This window comes from Nematolebias whitei, chromosome 17, assembly GCF_014905685.2.
Source record: "Nematolebias whitei isolate Nwh7 chromosome 17, NemWhi1, whole genome shotgun sequence".
NCBI classification, from domain to species: Eukaryota; Metazoa; Chordata; class Actinopteri; order Cyprinodontiformes; family Rivulidae; genus Nematolebias; species Nematolebias whitei.
Genome location: NC_056514.1, coordinates 30,805,290 through 30,824,506, shown reverse-complemented (window position 1 = coordinate 30,824,506; position 19,217 = coordinate 30,805,290). Strand labels below are relative to the sequence as shown.

General features: G+C 40.4%; 2 protein-coding genes across 2 annotated transcripts in view; both read left to right on the top strand.

The window, feature by feature from the left end:
* The window catches only part of pald1a (phosphatase domain containing paladin 1a), a 57,835-nt gene extending 54,226 nt beyond the window's left edge, over positions 1 to 3,609 (top strand). Inside the window, exon 20 of the mRNA XM_037691099.1 lies at positions 3,243 to 3,609. Within this exon, the coding sequence (XP_037547027.1) occupies positions 3,243 to 3,392 (150 nt within the window). The 3' untranslated portion in view covers positions 3,393 to 3,609. The remainder of the gene's footprint in view (positions 1 to 3,242) is intronic.
* Positions 3,610 to 12,842: 9,233 nt separating this feature from the next.
* LOC119423691 (A disintegrin and metalloproteinase with thrombospondin motifs 14) overlaps positions 12,843 to 19,217 on the top strand; it is a 60,776-nt gene continuing 54,401 nt past the window's right edge. The window contains exons 1-2 of the mRNA XM_037691098.1: positions 12,843 to 12,924; positions 13,274 to 13,689. Of these exons, the coding sequence (XP_037547026.1) occupies positions 12,846 to 12,924; positions 13,274 to 13,689 (495 nt within the window). The 5' untranslated portion in view covers positions 12,843 to 12,845. The remainder of the gene's footprint in view (positions 12,925 to 13,273; positions 13,690 to 19,217) is intronic.

Genomic DNA, 19,217 nt, shown 5'->3' with positions numbered 1-19,217 from the left:
ATATATATATATATATATGAGAGATCAATTAACCATAATATAGTATAATGTATATTTAAGGGAGTGGTGGAGCAGAGGTTAGAGGGCGAGTCGGTGATTGAGAGGTCACTTATTCAAATCTTTCATTTGAATTGAGTGAGAAATGTTAAGCAGCCACATCTAAACCCGACAAAATACAATATAGAGCTATTTTTTATGAAATTCTCGTCCATGACTCTGTAACAATTGTCATTATTAACAATATATATATATTTTTTTTCCACACTTTGCTTTTTTTTTTAGCCAGCAAGGCTGTGGAGGGGATGAGTCAGGCTGTCCTAGTTAATTGTGCACATCCAGAGAGTCTGTTAAGGAGCCACATCTGCCGACAAATGGTTCAGATGCAACAAGTCATTTGTTCCCATCAAAAAAAGCTTGTAGAGCATGCAGGCTGTCCGCTTTCCAGGAACACGTCGGACTCAGACGTAGATGGAATGAAAAGAACTGGATTATTTATAAACAGCTGCTTTAACACAGGAAAACGGAAGCCGTGGGATTGTTTTTACTCATGCAATTCACTTAGTAGGTTTAGAATTCGTCTATGAAGCGGAAGTTGAACTTTATAAATTGTAAAATTGTCTCGACCAATAATAAATAGTCCAGACCATACTTCATAATGTTTATTTCTGCACAAACCTGGCCAGCAAAGCTATAATCACTGTTAGCAAAAGGAACATCTTGATTGTGTTATTCCTGTTCTTTGTTCGCTTTTAACTATGACAACTTTGATTATCTTTCAACCAGAATACACATCAGATTATTTCCATTTTGGATTGCTATGAAAGTGAAAATAAGTCCTTTTTTGTGTCATCTTTTCTTCTCATGCATTCATTGTCTTTTTTTTGTTTCTTGGCGTGTTTTAAGCCACGTTCTCCCCTTAATGTCCCGTGGCTTTGTTCTATTTCTCCACTGATTCCAAACTAGATGTAAGGGAGACCTTCTCTCAGGAGCTGACTTCTTGTCATTTGTTTATTTTCATGGATGTGATTGAACATCGACGATTCCCCCCGTAGAGTAAACTTGGCAAGTTTCGGCTCTTCTAATTGGCCGTTCGGTCTTGAAAAGTTGAGTTTTTTTCGGAGAAGTCTGTGCCTTCTGGTTTTGCATTGATTTATTTGAATTGTTTGCCTTTGCGTCCAGATGTTTCTGGTTGCTCTCCGGGTTTCCCATGAATTGTTTAACGTTCGACATCACCGGCAGACCGTAACTCAGCATGACCTGCAGACTAACACGAACAGTCACGTCTCTTGAGGAAACTCTCCTCCCCATTCAGATTCATTCATGAATTTTTCTGAGAAAGATAAACAGATCTCATTTCTGTACTGTAATGTTGCCCTGGGTTTCCTATATTCTGAACAACTTAGGTGGTTCTGATTCATAACATGTTTAATAGTTTTAACTGATGTTTTTACTCAATGTTTTTCTTTTCTTTCCACAAAAAAGTTATTTTTCGCCCTCATATAGGCAGAAAGCTAACAAGCAAAAACTGAGATTTAATGTTTTGCTCATACAGCAGTATAAGATCTGGAAATGGATTGACAAAGTCCATCCCACACAGTTCATGTGTGTCTCGTCTAAAGACGCTTGGACTCTCAGTTCACCAAAGATGAGCTCGGCTTTTAAAAACCCGCTTCAGACCTGATGGTTCTGCTGGTCACCAGTCAAACTCGAAACCGTTTTCAGTCACCAGCTGATCAGTTGCGACCAGTGGTGGAGAAAGTACTCAAACACTGTACTTAAATAAAAGTACAAATAAACAGACAAAAATGTACTCTAATAAAAGTAGAAGGACCACATTAATGCTTTTACTTAAGTAAAAGTAAATAGGTACTTGCTTTTAAAAATACTTAAAGTATTAAAAGTACTTGCTGAATGCATTACCTAATGTAATGGTCTAAAATATAATTAAGTGTACCTACCATATGTATATATTCTGCAATACATTAATAGTGTTGAGCCATTTTAATGAACGATGCTGCAGATAATACATGTTTTTATTGTGTTTACTCTGTGACACAGTTCACACTTGGACTTGTGATTCTGTGCGTCAGAATTTCAAGGATGACATGCAGTTAAATGTCATCAAGCAAAATAAGAACGAGGAATGATTTTACCTTTGAAAGTTTTTATTTATCACAAAGTAAAACCAATGTGTCATTTTAACTGCAGTAAACACATTTAAGTAAAAATTGTCTGCCTGAAAAAAGGAGCATTAGACACAACAAAGGAATATCTGATCATTTCAACTCCAGTTTGTCATCAACTAGTTAAAATACTATCTAGTCGACCTTGTAATGGGTCAGTAGTGAACAATATTTTAACTTCCTGACACCATTTTCAAAACTTGGACCATAGAGTCGAGCCATTTGGAGACGTCTCTCGTCTCCTGTCCTAACATCATGAACTGACACGTTTTAATATTGCAGAAATAATTTTTTGCTCAAGTTCAGAAGTTGTTTTTCAGTGTTATTTGAGTCCAGTCTGACTCTTGGAAGAAAATCTGTCCTGCTGTACTGAATAATCTTTCAATAATCTTTCAATAGTCTTTCAATAAGGCCATGGGTGACACGTATCTTCTGGCTGATTCTCCACGGTGGAATCCATTTTGTGTGCGTTAGCGGTGCATCCAGCACAATGACTTATATACACTAGTAACTAGAATATACATCATTGGTCCAGCTCTTCTTGAAGGTGGGTCTAACGTTACCTGCCCACTTTGCAGTGATTCAGTGGACCAACTCCCCTCTCATCATTGGTTACTTTCAAGCAAATCAAAAAAACACAACATGAATGCAGTGTATTAGTTAGTACAGATATTTGAAGTAAAATGTTGTGGCGTAAAAGTCAAAAGGTACCCACGTTTAACTCTACTTAAGTAAAGTACAGGTGCATGAAAATGTACTTAATACAGTAACAAAGTACTTGTACTTTGTTACATCCCACCACTGGTTGTGATGTTTTTCTTGAATTGAAGCATTTGATGGGTTTTCCTTCAACATCATGTCCTTTCCATTTGATGGGTTTTCCTTCAACATCTTGTCCTTTCCAAACTCACAGCCGATACAGTTTCACTAAAACAGCTGAACTTGCAGGAAACCAAACTGCGTTAGCTGGTTGTGTTTGTGCGGCCATTTTACACACACTGTAACAAAGAGTGTGTGATTTTGCTTTTTTAATTGCCGTTTTGTGTCTTTCTGTGGCAGGTGGCCGCCAGAGCCGGAGTTTATGACCTCCTCAACCAGCTGGGCTTCTCAACGTTCGAAGACCCGAGGGACATGCAGCTGGGCAGGCTGCGCTACCGCTGGCAGCAGCAAAACGTTCAGTCGCTTCCTTTCCGAGGGGAGTTCATCTGAGAGGATTGCCCCAAAACAGCTCTGTGCTGTTCAGAATGAGACATTTAGTGACCTTATGTTTTCAGTATTGCCCCCTGTATGCCTCTACTCCATCTTTTTGTTTGTTTTATTCTGGGGTTTTTTCTAACTCACTGATGTTAGTTTAATGTTAAGGTTGTTTTATATCTTGTTCTAAAGTCAGAAATAGGCAAGTTTCTCTTTTTTGTGCCTTTTGAATTTATGATGAATATAGAACTCCAGTGTACTAATAGTTTATTTAATTTTTCTGTTTAAAAATAATAATTATTATTATTGTGATGGGCAATGAAAGCTCTTGTTGGGAAAAGACAAAAGGAAAGAGAAACTTTACCGTGTTAGCCATGCAGGTCACAGTTTGTTGGGTCTCTGACCTTTTCCTCCAAATGCAGTTATAATGATGGAGAGAAGATGGAGGTTTTTGAGTCCTTGTGTACATATGAAATCGGTTTTTATTTAAATATTAAGGCATCTGTAAGGTTTATCGTCCTTTCTTGTAAATGACTTAGAAAGCACAAGATTCTGCCATATAAAAAAAAAGGGCAGAACAGCGAAGTTTTGTACTTGTTTTCTTTTGCATTTAAATTTGAAGTTTCTTAACGCAGGTACTAACAAGTCTGGTTTGTTTGTTTTTTACATTCACAGTAAAGTTATTTATGTCTTTTGTTTGTGTTTTCAAGCAGAGTTAACATTTTTTTTTCTACAGTGGCCTTTTAAATGTTATTTCTGGAAACATCACCCCATTTCTATTTGGGTAAATACACACACACACACACCGTATTTTCCAGCATATAAGTCACAATTTATTTTTTTGTTTTTGTTTGTTTTTTCATAGAATTGCCAGTCCTGTGACTTATAGTCCGAAGCAACTTGTATACGTTTTTATTCCATATTCATAAGACAATTTTTGACTGACGCTTTAAATGTTCATTCATACTGGCATGAACCAGAGTAAACATTACCATTTACATCTGCTAGAGGGCGCTCTAGACTTTCGTCAACTACCGGTACATGTCGTTCCTCTAAATCTACCCCACACCAAAAAAAAAAAACATTCACTTAGAGACGACTGAGAAAAACCTAGCACAGGCAAAATGCCCCCCAAAAGAAAATACTATTTTGCAGATGACAAACTGCAGGTAATAAAATGTGCGGCCCAAAACGGTAATAGAGCAGCAGAAAGAAAGTTTGTAAACGGGTGGGGTCCGCACAGTCTGCCCTGGGGATTCAACCCTGCGGAATGGACGGTCACTCTGCAGCATAGGATCCCCCCCCTCACAGGGAACCTGACCTTTGTGTCCGGCTGGCTCTATAGCGTCCCACCGCCTGCACCTCGCTGCTTCCCAGGGAAGCAGATTGCGCGCCACCCAGGCAAAATGCAGCTGTGACCATCAAAATGGATTTATTAAAGGAAAAGTTAAACGAAGACACACCTTTGCTATGATGTTGAGCAAACAAATCATTTTTAGGTGTTAATCTTGCTAAATTTCTAAGAACTGCAAGAGCGAGTCCTCCCGTGCACGCTCCCTCGGCGGCCGTCGATTTTCCCACGTTTCCAGGGGGTCAGCAGTGACATAATAAATGAGACTTGTACTCCGAAGCGACTTATACGCCAGAAAATACAGTAGTTAGACTCAAACAGAAAAGCTCTGCATGATTTAAATATAAATATAATTTTTTTTATGTTTGACCTAATTAGGCTTCTGTCTTTTCAAGGTCTCTAAAAGCTAACCTTCCTCTGATTGGCCAATTTCCAGAGGCTTCCCCACTGGCAGTCCATCTGACTGACTGGGGGGAAATGCTGCAGCTAATGTATTCTCAAGCTGTCGGTCTCAAGCAGAGATGAGCAGCAGGCAAAAAAAAAATTTTAATAAAGTTTTAAACAGACTTTGATGTAAGAAAATTATTAAGAGTTTCATTTTTATAATCAAGCCCTTGGTTCCCGTCTAACAGCGATCAAATTGTGCATCTGAGTGGAAGACTGGAAACGCCAAATATTTGATGTGTAATGGGAGTTAGGAACGCTTGGTACCATTTGACTGTTTTCTCATGTAACTAGCTCATGCTGGTGACATCAGTGGAAAGAAATAACAGTTGGATGATTCAATGCTCGGGGAAAAAAAAAAAAAAGTTTTGCTTTTGTCACCCAGTTAGAGCAACAGAGATACAATTGTTACACCGAAGCTGGTTTTTATTAACGTCCACACCGAACAACTCTGTACAGGATTTTTCTAATCTCGAAGCACGTTTATCATTTAGGACATTCGGTTCTTCTAATTGACGAAGCATAGTTGCCATAAATCTCGTTTTAAAACGAGAAAGGGAACAAAAATTGTTCTTTTTTTTTGTTTGTTGTGCATCAGATAACAAGACTGATAGTTTAAAGAGATGTTAACTGAAAGCAAGTTGGAAAATGTATTTTATGTAGATCTATTGCATTGATGTATTTGTGACTTAACACAAGAACATGTTTATAATTTGTAATAACACCCTAAGTTCTTAGCTTTTTTTTAGTCTTTTTTTATTATTATTAAGCTCTTTATAATTGTTCACTTTAAGTGCAATTTCTTTTGTCTTTTGGAGGCTAAAATAAATGATTTAACTTTTGCTGCTTTTGGTGTCAGGTCATTGCTTTTCACAAGACAAAACTATGAAACGAGTCCCTCAGCATGAGGAGTTTGGCGTCTCGTAGGACACCAAACTGACTATTCTGTGCTCAAATCGTCACGGTGCAAGGTTTTTACTGAAGTTTCCGATCTTTTCCCTCCTCAGCTTCCTTTTTCTTCATCGCCTCCTTTTCTCGGCTTCATCCTTTTGCACCAGATGCGTACCGCCAAGATACCCCTCGTATAGCTGCACGGCCTCTTTGTCTTGTGTCAGCGCCAGCTTCGGAGAGGGTTATAAGCATCGAACAGCGGATTTACACAAAACAGATGATTCATTGTTGGGTTGAAATCTTAACATTTTCCATGCACAGTAATAAAGAGCTTAGATCAAAAGCCTAATCTGAAAACCCTTTTGATGTGGACAGGTAGGGTCTTAATTAAAAAAAAAAAAAAAAAAACATGGTCACCCCTCAAGAATAGAGGGTTGTGCGAGGATTAAAAGCTGCTGGCCGGCACATCAGTGAAGCTCACTTGGCTTCGCCGGTCAGCTTTGAAAGACTAATATCTCAGATCACTTCCCGTCATGTAAGTGCACAGAAGGCTTATCTCTGAGGGCGGAAGTTGTTTGGATTTCAAGTCCAAAATTTAAATTAAAGTTTGCCACACTTCTTTCCTTTTTGTCTCTGCGATTACTTTGACCCCCATGGATGATGGGGTTTGGGATGTACGTTAAATGAAAATCATTGGAAAGCCTTTGTCCAACGATTGCATCCTTTTAGAAATTTTGCTTTGTCAGCAGAAACAAATCAGTTAAAAAAAATAAATAAATGCATTCGGAAATGAAGAGGGGCTATTCAGTTGCAGCATGCTGCCAACTTGACTCCAGGTCAAGATAAGCTCAGGACATGAGGACCATGCTTGGATGATATAGCGGCCCCGTCGCCTTTGAAATCCCTTCCAAACTCATTGAGGTACTCCCCAAAGTGAAACTCAAGCTAGTGGTTCTGAAGGATCCAGAGATTACGATGGACAAAGAGTGGCATTGAGAGGAGAGCGGCAAGAGAGGATGTAATGAACTAGATGTGGAAAGCGTCCCGCCACAGATGAGAGCCGGTCTGGACAGGAGACATGGCGCTGGTGTGGGTGCACGAGTGCATTGCAGTCCCCTTTGATTGTCCTTGTGTCGCATGAAGGCAACACCTCCTCAGACTTGACTCATCTGTCAGTTTTCTAAAAGATTTGGTAATAACGAGACAGTGAAGAGCTTAAATCTGAACGTCTATAGGTCTTCATTTACCACAAGTAATAAAGCAGAATCTTTGATAGGCCATATATTACACACCCCACTGAGCAGGGTAATGAAAAGTCTCAGCCAGCAGGATAAAAAGTAATGACTGAATTGACAAATAGCTTTAAAAAAAAAACTCATTTCTGGTCCTCTTCAATCAAGATTTTGTCAGTGAGAGGACCAGACTCAATTTATTTTATCTTGCAAATGAGAATCCTAACCTCCCAACAAAAGAAGCTCTACAGTAGTAGAGCTACTGGTGACTTTGCTTGAAGTTGCTATAGTGGCCATGATGCTTGAGAACCATGAATCTGACTTGATGGGGCGCTTTAAAAATCCCTCATTAGGAAATTAAGCAACAAGACTGATGAGGATTGTAAGTTTTATAAGAATACACATATTTCTGCACATTTTAAATAATTGTCTTACTGCAGTCCCCTTTCTTTATGGCGATGTGCAAACTCAGGATTTAAAAAAAAAATTTATATAGTTCACAAACTAGAACTGAGAGCAGCTGTTGTCAAAACTCCTTCAACCTTGTTTACTACAGACTTGAAATTTGATGAGAATATAAGGTTTTAATGCGGATCTAAGGTCTCAGCAGCTTTTATACACATACATACGTATATATGCATGTATATGTATCTGGCAGTACATGTAGCAGCATATACAGGTCCTTCACAAAAAATGAGCATATTGTGATAAAGGTCATTATTTTCCATAATGTAATGATAAAAATGAAACTTTCATATATTTCAGATTCATTGCACACCAACTGAAATATTTCAGGTCTTTAATTGTTTTAATACTGATGATTATGGCATACAGCTCATGAAAACCCAAAATGCCTGTCCCAAAAAATTAGCATATTTCATCCCACCAATGAAAGACAAGTGTTTTTAATACAAAAAACGCCAACCTTCAAATAATCATGTTCAGTTATGCACTCAATACTTGGTCGGGAATCCTTTTGCATGAATGACTGCTTCAATGCGGCGTGGCATGGAGGCAATCAGCCTGTGGCACTGCTGAGGTGTTATGGAGGCCCAGGATGCTTCGATAGCGGCCTTAAGCTCATCCAGAGTGTTGGGTCTTGTGTCTCTCAACTTTCTCTTCACAATATCCCACAGGTTCTCTATGGGGTTCAGGTCAGGAGAGTTGGCAGGCCAATTGAACACAGTAATACCATGGTCAGTAAACCATTTACCAGTGGTTTTGGCACTGTGAGCAGGTGCCAGGTCGTGCAGAAAAATGAAATCTTCATCTCCATAAAGCTTTTCAGCAGATGGAAGCATGAAGTGCTCCAAAATCTCTTGATAGCTAGCTGCATTGACCCTGCGCTTGATAAAACAGTGGACCAACACCATCTGATTTGAGTTCATGTAGATTCTGAAATTGGTCCTTAGTTTGAAAAAGGGTTTAATTTTTGGCCCCTTTTGTAAGTGAGTTTGACACCCCTGACTTGGTCCATACAGTCCATCTAAAGGTCTCTGGAAATAATTTGACATGTAGAGGAAGCCAGAATTGATCTACTGACCTTCTAGTTAATGACTTCTTTTCCTCCTAAACATTTGGCATCATGTTACCTGTTCTTTTTGTCAACAGAAAGAAAAAAAAACTTGCATTAGGATCCATATTGCTGTAATGAGTTATTTACTGATTACACAGTCAGTTACAAAAAAAAAAAAAAAAAAAAAAAAAAAAAAAGGTACTGTCCGTCTAAGGAGAGTAACACGAAAATGTTTAAATGAGGCCGATGCTATTGGTTGGTTGCAATCTGCTCCTTCACTAAATAAATCCCACATGAAGCTCATTCAATAAACATTTTTAGCGACCATGATAACCATTAGCACTAGGTCAGCATCAAAAACAAGTTTGTAGCACACAAAGTCAAAACGAACACAAATCTCCAGATTGAAAGTCTTTATTAGCATCTTTTGCAATATGGATTTTCAGAAAAGTTCAGGAAGAAACAAATCATGGAGTCATGTTAAACATCAGATTAGATTGTGCTTCTTTTTCTTTTAATCTGTCGAAAGCAGAACATCAATTTCATCACTTTGAGGTATTTATGGATCAGATCTAACACTTAACAGGAAAAAAAACAAAAGTTTATGATTTGTGAGAGAGTGAATGGTTGTGTGTGTCCCTGTGATGGACTGGAGACCTGTCCAGGGTGTCCCCCACCTCTCACACAGTGATTGCTGGATATGGGAACCAGGGACGCGGAAAGGAAGAAGCGGGTAAAGATAATGGATTAATGGATTAGTCACATGACAGCATCTACAAATATATATAAAAACAAGACTGAATGGCAAATCAAACCTTCAGCGTGACAACAAATCTCTTATTTTGATATTTTCTGGGCCAGATCCCTCCATCCACTTCGCTGCACACACTCCTCTTCCCTCAAACTGCTGGGGCAGACCAACAGCTGCTTTGCATCTTCTGCAAAGTCACATAGTTTCTCAGCACGCTGGCATGACTAGACAACATTACAGCACACATTCAGGCATGCACCATTGCACAGCCTGAACTGCAACTTCTCATGGCTGGAAACACGGAGTGGAAAAGACTTGACCCTTTGCAGCCACATGCGCTCAGACTCTGTAGATCTTGAAATGCTGTGGAGTGTTTGAAGGGACGCAGCTTGTGAAGTGATTTCCGCGTACTTTTTGAACATTAGTGATTTGCTGCAAAAAAAAAGTACTCGTTTGAAACAAAAGCACAGTAAAGCTTTACTTGCGTTGTAAAGGACAGAGTGTACTGTTGTAGAAAATTGTTCGTGTGTGGACTTAACCACAGTCTGAGAGCAGCTATTCATTTCTAAGGGGAAAAAACAAGGCTTCCAATTGAATACTATGCTACATTGTGGAATGTCTTCCTGGCTTTTGGAGACGTATGAAAAAAATATCCAAACAGTATGGATGGAAAAACAGCATAAAACTTCTCACAGGCAGTTAATGGTTTCCATCTCTTAATACTGCGGTTAGTTTCCAGTGCTTATTAATGCACAGCTCTGGCTCACCCTCCAATCCTCTCTCAGCTGCCCCAAGGCGATGACTGCGCAGAACCCACACCTGCTCTGCATTGACCATCCTGGAAGCTTTGAGCTAATTAGCCACACATTGAGAGCATAACCGGCAGTGCGCCCTTATCTGGGGCCCAGGCACACTCGAGGAACTGGGGAAGTGGGAAGAATCTCCAGTCTAGACACCTTATTTATAAAAGAAAGAAAAAAAAAAAGCCACCTGAAAGTCAGGACTTATTTCAGCCCAACCCCCTCCTTTGAGAAACATTTCAGAGTTGTTGGTTCAGTCTCAGTGTGGTCATGTCTGGACTCCAGTGGGGAAAGCAGAAGCCAAAAAGAAATCCCAGTTGCCTCAGAGTTTTCACACATCCTAAACCTCTGCTGATGTCACTGGAATTGGTCTCTTTCTGCAAATATGCTCACAGTGACATCTGCAGGAATTAAGCCAGATTATGATTTTTTTTAAAAAGAGAGATTAATTAACTGTCGCCCATTTGCAAAATGAATTCAGATGTAAAAAACACAGAATAATCATTTTTTAAAATCTCATAATCTGAATGAATTGGAGGATATTTGGGATTTTTATTGCCTGGCACAAAATGTAAAAACAAATCAAATGTTTTTCCAGAGTGTCTGTTAGCAAAATATTTTACGAACCACTGGACAACATTTACTGAAACTCCCATACAGTAACCGTTAGATGCCAGTCTACATCTTTTTGGAGCTTGATCAGGAGCTAATGGGTAGTTAACCAGTACTTACTGGGAATTTTTGTGTACCTTATTGTAAAGTGTCAAGATTATGAAATTGTTCATCAGTGGTAAGAATCCAATAAAACCAGTAATCACTAGGAAACAGGTTTGTGACAATTATGAGCTGTGACCTCACTGGTTTATTTCTGAACCCCAATGGAGAATTTATCCTCCGTTTCTGTGGTAACAAACCAGTAGTCCCCTAATAAGTCTTGGCTGTGTGTTCCCCAGTAAGTACTGGTTAACTAACCATTAGCTCCTGATTTGTTCCCGATTCGTTCCCTAGTCAAATTTTGTGAAATTATTGTAAAGCGTTACCCTTGATTCAAGATGACTGAACAACCAATCAAATTTGAGCAAACCTACAAAATGTTTATAACTTTGCTGGTTTTATTGATATGGACCTAAACCTTGGTATGGTAGTAGCTGAGCCTGCTCCCATGATGCATTCTGAGCACCAACAGAACTATTTTACTAACAGAACCATTTTCAATCCGAGTCATTTTGGAACATATACTGTATCTCATGAACTACTGAACAGATTTGAGTGATTTAAAAAAAAAAAAAAAAAGGAAATAATCACTGGACATCAACAGCTGATTCACTTTTGGAGCCAACCTAATTTAAGATGGCCGCCACAGCCAAGTAATCATAAAAAAAACAAAACATTTCTATCACTCAGTCAATTTCACTGATATTAAACTCAGATTTGGTGCGTTTTCCCAGCACATATACTCCAAGGAGAGACGTTTGCCTAATACTTAAGCATGAAATGTTGCAGACTCATCTAGTTGTCTGTTAGCAAAATAACCCATGAACCAAGTTAAACTTTTTGAAAATAATCCCTAGAACTGATTTTGTTTTTGTAAACTCAAAATTATTTCTACTTAGAATAAAACCTATCAAGTAGAACGCATTTTCACAGAATTTGTCTATTCTTTTTTGTTTTGTTTTGTTTTGAAGTGTGGATTACTGGAATGTATTCCTTGATTTATTGCCATGTTAGCACAAACATGTGTTTGTGGGGCCAACGTAAACATGTTTGCATCTGGACCTTTTTTTTTTTTTTTTTGCAGATCATCAGCTGTTGAAGTGTGCGCGCGTGCGTGTGCTCAACTTAATCTGATGAAATAACGTCCCGGGTCTCCTGTGAGGAGAAGGAAACACTGAGACAGAATGCGCTCCCGCTGTGCGCCGCAGTGCCTTTGAGTTCCGCAGCCGAGCATCCGTGCGTAATTGTGCACGACTGGACTGCAGATGATCCGCCACGGGGACACTCCGTCTCATCTGATCCCTGAAAGTTTTTTTTTCTTCCTTTAACTTCAGTGTAGGCGTGTTAACTTACTAAAAGTTAACAGAGGAGGGAGAGAAGAGGCAAAGAAGAAGCAGAAGAGAAGAAAAAAAAAAAAGTGGGCAACTACTTCAAACCATCCTGGTTCTTATACCGGGGGAGTTGTCGTCATCAGCACCCCAGTTATCCCCCCCAGTTTGGCTCCCTAAATGGACGGGGCCGCCTCGGTCTCTCCAGTTCAACGCAGGTCAAAGGACTGGGAGCAGCTCGTGAGGATCCGTCCTGTTGGCGTGTAGAGACGGGGAGCTGCTCACAACATGCCCGGCTGCCTCGCTGGAGCTCAGCTCTGAGCACTTCTCTGCTGCCTTTGTGCCTCTTCAGGGTCTGAGGAGGGGGGGTGGGGGTGGGGGGGTGGGGGGGGACTAAAGTTTGCAACAGAAAAAGGAAAACTTTGCACTTCAGCTCTCGCTATGGATTGTATGCATTTGCTGATGTGCTTTTCACTCACTCAGGTACTGTTGGAATATATTCTTGCTGCTGAAACACATGGTGAGTATCCAGTCACTCTGGTTTATTGTGCCTTTAGGAATAGGTGAAGGCAGAGCAATCTGATATTGTCAAATTAGAGAAATAATAACCATGAATGGGCATTTCTTTAGAAAAGTCAGCACAATGCGTTTGATTGCCTTATTGTTCCTGATTAACAAATAATGCAGAGATTGCTGGATTGATTGCTACATTTATTGCTCATACAGCTTTAAATAAAAGAACGAATCAGGACTTAAATTTTCTTCATTATTTATGTCATTTATTCATAAACAGAATTTTTATTCCAGAGCAGCTTGCCCGTCATAAATCTGCGACTGTGTTTCTCACTTGACACCGTTTGTCCCACCAGAAAAACTCTCGGGAAAGTTAAATGAGTATGGTCTTATCGTGCCGTTCAGCACAGACTCCCACGGCCGGTACATTTCTCACGTGCTCTCAGCTGGAAGTGGAAGCAAAAGTGCTGCTGCTACTGAAAATCCCTCAAGCCTTGGCAGCAGAAGAAGGGTGGCCCGCGGTGCCCCCGAGATGCCCTCAGTCACCTCTCCCTCGGGCCACTACACGTTTTTCAACGTCACTGTGTTCGGGAAGGAGCTTCACCTTCGCCTGAGGGCCAACAGGAGGCTGGTGGCCCCGGGAGCTTTTGTGGAGTGGCAGGAGGACTTTGAAGAGAAGACCAAGGAACACATCCACAGAGACTGTGTTTTCACTGGGGATGTGATGGACATGCCCGAGGCCTCTGTGGCTATCAGCAATTGTGATGGATTGGTAAGTCATGCATGCACATTTGATGTTAAAACGTGGTGGGAAAGTAGAGCATGCACTCTCATATGAGCAATCAGTATCTTACCTGCAATAGACAACAGTCTGCATGATCTCATGTTGGTGGATCAGGGAGAAATTCTTAAGAGAATGGAGCTAACACTTATCACATTGGGGCCATTTCGGAGTGATTTTTAGTCATCTAAAAATAACCCGTACCTCAAAAAATGTTGCCATGATTCAAGTTTAAGTGCTCTTTTATGAACTTTTACACTGAACATTTTACACTTTGGCATCTATGGTTATTCACACGGAGCACTGTCCATGTTTAAATTCTATCTGTGGTTTATTGCAACATGTTCTAGGTTAAACAATGCAAAACAACTATCTGATGCAAAAGTAACGCATTGTAGGACTATATAGAACAACATTTTCTTTAACAGTTGCAAACAAACAGGGAACAGGTGGAAGAGAACTTGGAAAAGTGGAGGTATGCACTTGAAAGAAGAGGAATGAAAGTCAGTTGTAGTAAGAAAGAGTACATGTGTGTGCATGAGAGAGAGGCCGGTGGAACAGTGAGGCTACGAGGAGCAGAGGTCACAAAGGTGCAGGACTTCAAGTACTTGGCGTCCACTGTCCAGGAAAATGGGGAGTGTGGTAAAGAGAGTCCAGGCAGGATGGAGTGGATGGAGAAAAGTTTCAGGAGTGATTTGTGACAAAAAGGGTGTCAGCAAAGGTCAAAAGAAAGCAGATGTGATCTTGCTGTATGGTCTGGAGACAGAGACATGGACAAAAAGGAGAAAGAACTGGAAGTTGCAGAAATGAGGATGTTGAGGTTCTCCTTAGGAGTGACAAGGATGGATAAAATTATGAGATCATCAGAGGTACCGCACAGGTTGAACAACTGGGAGATAAAGTTAGAGAGGCCAGACTGAGATGGTTTGGACATGTCCAGAGGAGGGATAGTGGGTATATTGGTAGATAGGTTAGAAATGCAGCAGCCAGGAAAAAAGATAAAGAAAAGATATGTGGATGCAGTTAGAGAGGAAATTGAGGTAGCTGGAGTGAGGACAGAGTGACATGGAGGATGATGACTCGCTGTGGCGACCCTGAAGAGGGAAAAGCCAAAAGAAGAAGAAGAGTTTCAAACCAATCAGAGGTGTATGTTTTAGTTTGCTCAAATTTGCCCTGAATTTGCTCCAGCATGAAAAGCTGATATAACTTGGGCTCTTTCACAAAACACCTCAGTCCTTCTGGACGCCTCAGTGTAATTTCTGAATGGACCGAGGGGGTGAAGCCATCCTACCTCTTATGTGCTTTTGTGCCACAAAACGAGGTAATGGAGGCGAAACGGTCGTCATGTGGAAAGGTAAGCCAGTGCTGTGGCTCAATAATGCAATGAAGCTTGATATTGTTACCATATATTCTGTGTGACCAACAAACAGATTAATTACCAAGAGAAGATCAAAGATGACTCACAGCAACTTCATATTCGTGTAAACTCAGCTTTGTTCTGCTCCACGTCTTTTGGCTTTGGAAAGTTTGCTCCATTCCTAAAAACTCCCTTCCGTGCGACACGTGGCCGGCTCTATCGGATCTTTAAACGATTATAGGCAACATTAAGACCGACTGGTCTGTGTGGTTATTTTGCAGAAATGTTTAATGAAAACGCTCCTTTGACATAGCCATAAGGATTTCTCTGAGCTTATCTGACAATAAATTGTTCTGACTGATGTCTACTGCAGGTAAGATACTGACTAGTCATGACCTCTTTGCTTCTAAACACATTTTTTATGCTATCATATGCATTAAATATTTATAAAAGATTTTAATTAAAGCAACACCATCCGATGAAACATCTACTAATGCAGAGGGTGATTGATCTATTAGGAGGTAGAATGCTGCTGTGTAGTCTTAATGAAAAGTCACTGTTAAAAATACAAAGCAAGCACATCATGTACCATACTATATAGTGTATTTGCTGCCCATCAATATGTGCAGTATTCAGAATCAGAATAAGCTTTATTTTCATTGTACCCAGATACAACGAGAATATGTTCGTACAGTCGTCCGAAAGATGGGCGGAGTGCACGTAGCTGCTGCTATATAGCGCAGCCTTATCCTTTTCAGAATACAATTTTTAGATGGGGGAAAAAAAAGGGAGAGAAAAAAATAAAAAAAAAGGGAGGAGGAGAGGATAGTGGCATTACAAAAATAACTCAATAAATAAATAAAAAGATGTGGCAGCACGGTGGCGCAACTGGTAGAGCTGCTGCCTCTCAGCGAGCAGGTCCTTGGTTCAAATCCCGGTCCGGGGGCCTTTCTGGGTGGAGTTTGCATGTTCTCTCCGTGCATGCGTGGGTTTTCTCCGGGTACTCCAGTTTCCTCCCACAGACCAAAAACATGCATGTTAGGCTGATTGGTAATTCTAAATTGTCCCTAGGTGTGAGTGAGAGAGTGAATGGTTGTTTGTCTCGTTTGTCTCTATGCGGCCCTGTGATGGACTTGCGACCCGTCCATGGTGTACCCCGCCCCTCGCACAGTGATTGCTGGACATGGGCACCGGCGACCCACGTGACCCAAAATGGAATAAACGGGTAAAGAAAATGGATGGATGGATGGATGGATAAATAAAAAGATCTCTTCATACCTTCTAAAAAAGTTAAATCTGGTCCTCTGGACATTCAAAAAAACAAAAACAGACGAAACGTTTCTACATTTTTTTTGTTGTTTTGCTTTCTCATCCAAAAGACTTCCTCAGTCTGAGTCAGCACCTCAGACTGAGGAAGTCTCTCGGATGAGAGACGAAACGTTTCTACATTTTTTGTTGTTGTTTTGCTTTGTTTTTTTGAATGTCCAGAGGACCAGATTTAACTTTTTTAGATATTTCTACCTGGATTATTGAGCATGCATCAGGATACTCTTCATACCTTGTCCTAACAGGACACGATTTAAGACATTAAAAAAAACCTCTGCCAGCAAGCACATTTATGAAAACGTTATATATGCATTTGATGACGAGGTGGTCCATAAAGCACCAACAGTCTATTGTCCTGATAAGAGGATGTTCAGCCTCCACAGAGGTTGCGGGGGGTGGGGTGGGGGGTGGTGGTGTTATGATAGACAAAGCTTTTTCCTTAGGTTACACATTCCCCAGGAGAAATTGATAAATTGAGGTCAGCCTGTTCCGAGGCCAACCAGGGAGTCCGATTCAGACAAGCCATTTATTCAGGCAGACTATTTTTTTCTTGTCAGCCTTGAGCCTTTACTGGTACTTCCGCAATCTGAAATGACCAGATTAGGGTGCATTCTACTGGTCCGTGCTTACGAGCCTCTTCAAGGTCGTTTTCATGCCGACGAGTCCCAAAGCCGCAGGTGGCCTGCGATTCAAATCACTTCCATCTTATGGTTTAGCTCATAAATCAGCTGATTTTGAGTCCTCAAAGCACGAACCAAACCTCCACATAGGCAGCAGCCTGACAAGATCCAAATTAGCTGCGGCCATCTTCTTTGTATTCTGATAAACCAGGAACCAGATTATTCCAAAAACAGGTAACCTGTTATAAATCCAATTTCAGCGTCCTCGATAAACAGCAGAGGTAGACGCATCACATTCCACTTCCCCAGAGATATATCCAGCTGCACGTGTCGTCCGAGCAGACATAAGGGTTCTCCAGGACTGTCGCTTTGTTGAAAAGATTTTTCCCAAGTTAATCATGCTAATCAAACCCTCTTAAATATGCAGTCCATGATCAGGTTAAAACGGTGGAAATAAAATCAGTGCCAGAGCAGGTCAGTGCTACAACACAAGTTCAAATATGTGCAAAGTTTGAAACTTTTCACCTCTTAGTGGATTGTTAGTGAAGCAGGGGAAGTAGCTCATGTGTATTAAATAAATATTCCCAAAAAGTCAAAGTTTTTTTTACTTTTCCTACTCATGTGTTTGCCTTCCTCCCCATTACCTAACCTTTTCATTTCCGTAGAGAGGCTGAGGTGTAACACAAGAACTTGTTATACAGTAGTCTGCAGCCTGTTTTGCCTGTACTCAGCTGTAGCTGCTCAGGCACAAGACAGAAAATTGTTTTTGCCAGCTCTCTTGCTGACTAGTGCGACTGCAGGTTTGAAATGACAGCTGCCACTGCTGCACGCTCTTCGGCTGTTAGGGTTCCCCTGCTGTGACACGCTGCGTTGCATTGTGGCATGTTGGCAAAATATTGGACGGAAGGTAGAAATGGTAGAGCAGCTGGAAATATCCACAGACTGAACCACAGCAGCAGCTGAGGTCCGAGCAATAACAACCACTTCTAGGCCAAGAGTTTACGTGTCACAGCTGCAGCAGTGCACGCAACCAGCAGCTGTGAACTGAGGGATCAATAATGAGAAGTTAATGCATTATGTAAGCATCACCGCTTTTTTTTTTTTTTTAAACAAATCACAGTTTGTTCTAAATTGATTTGATACAGTAGCTTAACTGAACCTGTAACTTGAGAATCGGATGGAATGTAAAGCACAAAACACTAAAAACAGAACGTTTTACATGAAAGTGACCCCTTTCACCAGCTCTCACCTTGATTCTTTGAATGAGATGATGGATCAAAACTCTCATACTGTTAAGTTTCATTCTGACATGCAAACTCGTGTAAAATCTTTAAAAGGGTCAAAAGAAAAATGCAGAATCTAAAAAAGGCCTAGCTATCCAAAGGAATGCATATCGCCCGCCACTTACATGCCAGCATTTAAGACTAAATCATATTTTTGATAAGAAAAAACAAAGTTGTTGCCTTGAAAATAAGATTTTGTGCAACCGCTTGCGATGTCACGTGATGCCACACATAAAATATGTTATGAATGACTCAGCTACTATCACATCAAATGTCAGCAGGGTTGCCAGATAAACATCTTTTTTTTAACCCCTCCTTTTTCTGTGCACATGTTCACCAAACACCACATCATCTTACAACACCCTCACCCAGCACTAATTACAGTTTGGGTTAAAATGCAGTAATTTTAAAGGGACAATGCAACAGGTTACCTCTTATCTGGCAACCCCGAATGTCAGTTTAACATCTACAAAACTGACTGAGTTATATTCATTTTTGTGCTGGCTAAAGTACATTATGTGTGGTGGCCGTCTTAAATTGGGTTGCTCTAAAAATGAATCAATTGTAGATGAACGTCTAATGAGTATGTCCTGAGAGTTTCATTCAAAACCACACAGTGATTCATGAAATATTTGAACAGACAATGTTGAGTACAATTAGTTAATGGCAACATTTTCAATCAGTTCTTGAACAATCAGAATGTGTTGGGGAATCAGTTCAACATCTGTAGACGCTGTAAACACAATCTCTTTAATAATGCCCACAAGATCACTGGATGCTTATTGCCCCTCTCTTCAGGAACTACACAGCTCCCACTGACTGAAGAAAGCCACAAATATTTTAAAGACTCCTCGCACCCAGGTCAACCCATCAGGCAGGAGGTACAGGAGCATTAAAACAAGGACAAATATACTAAAAAATGGCTTTTATTCC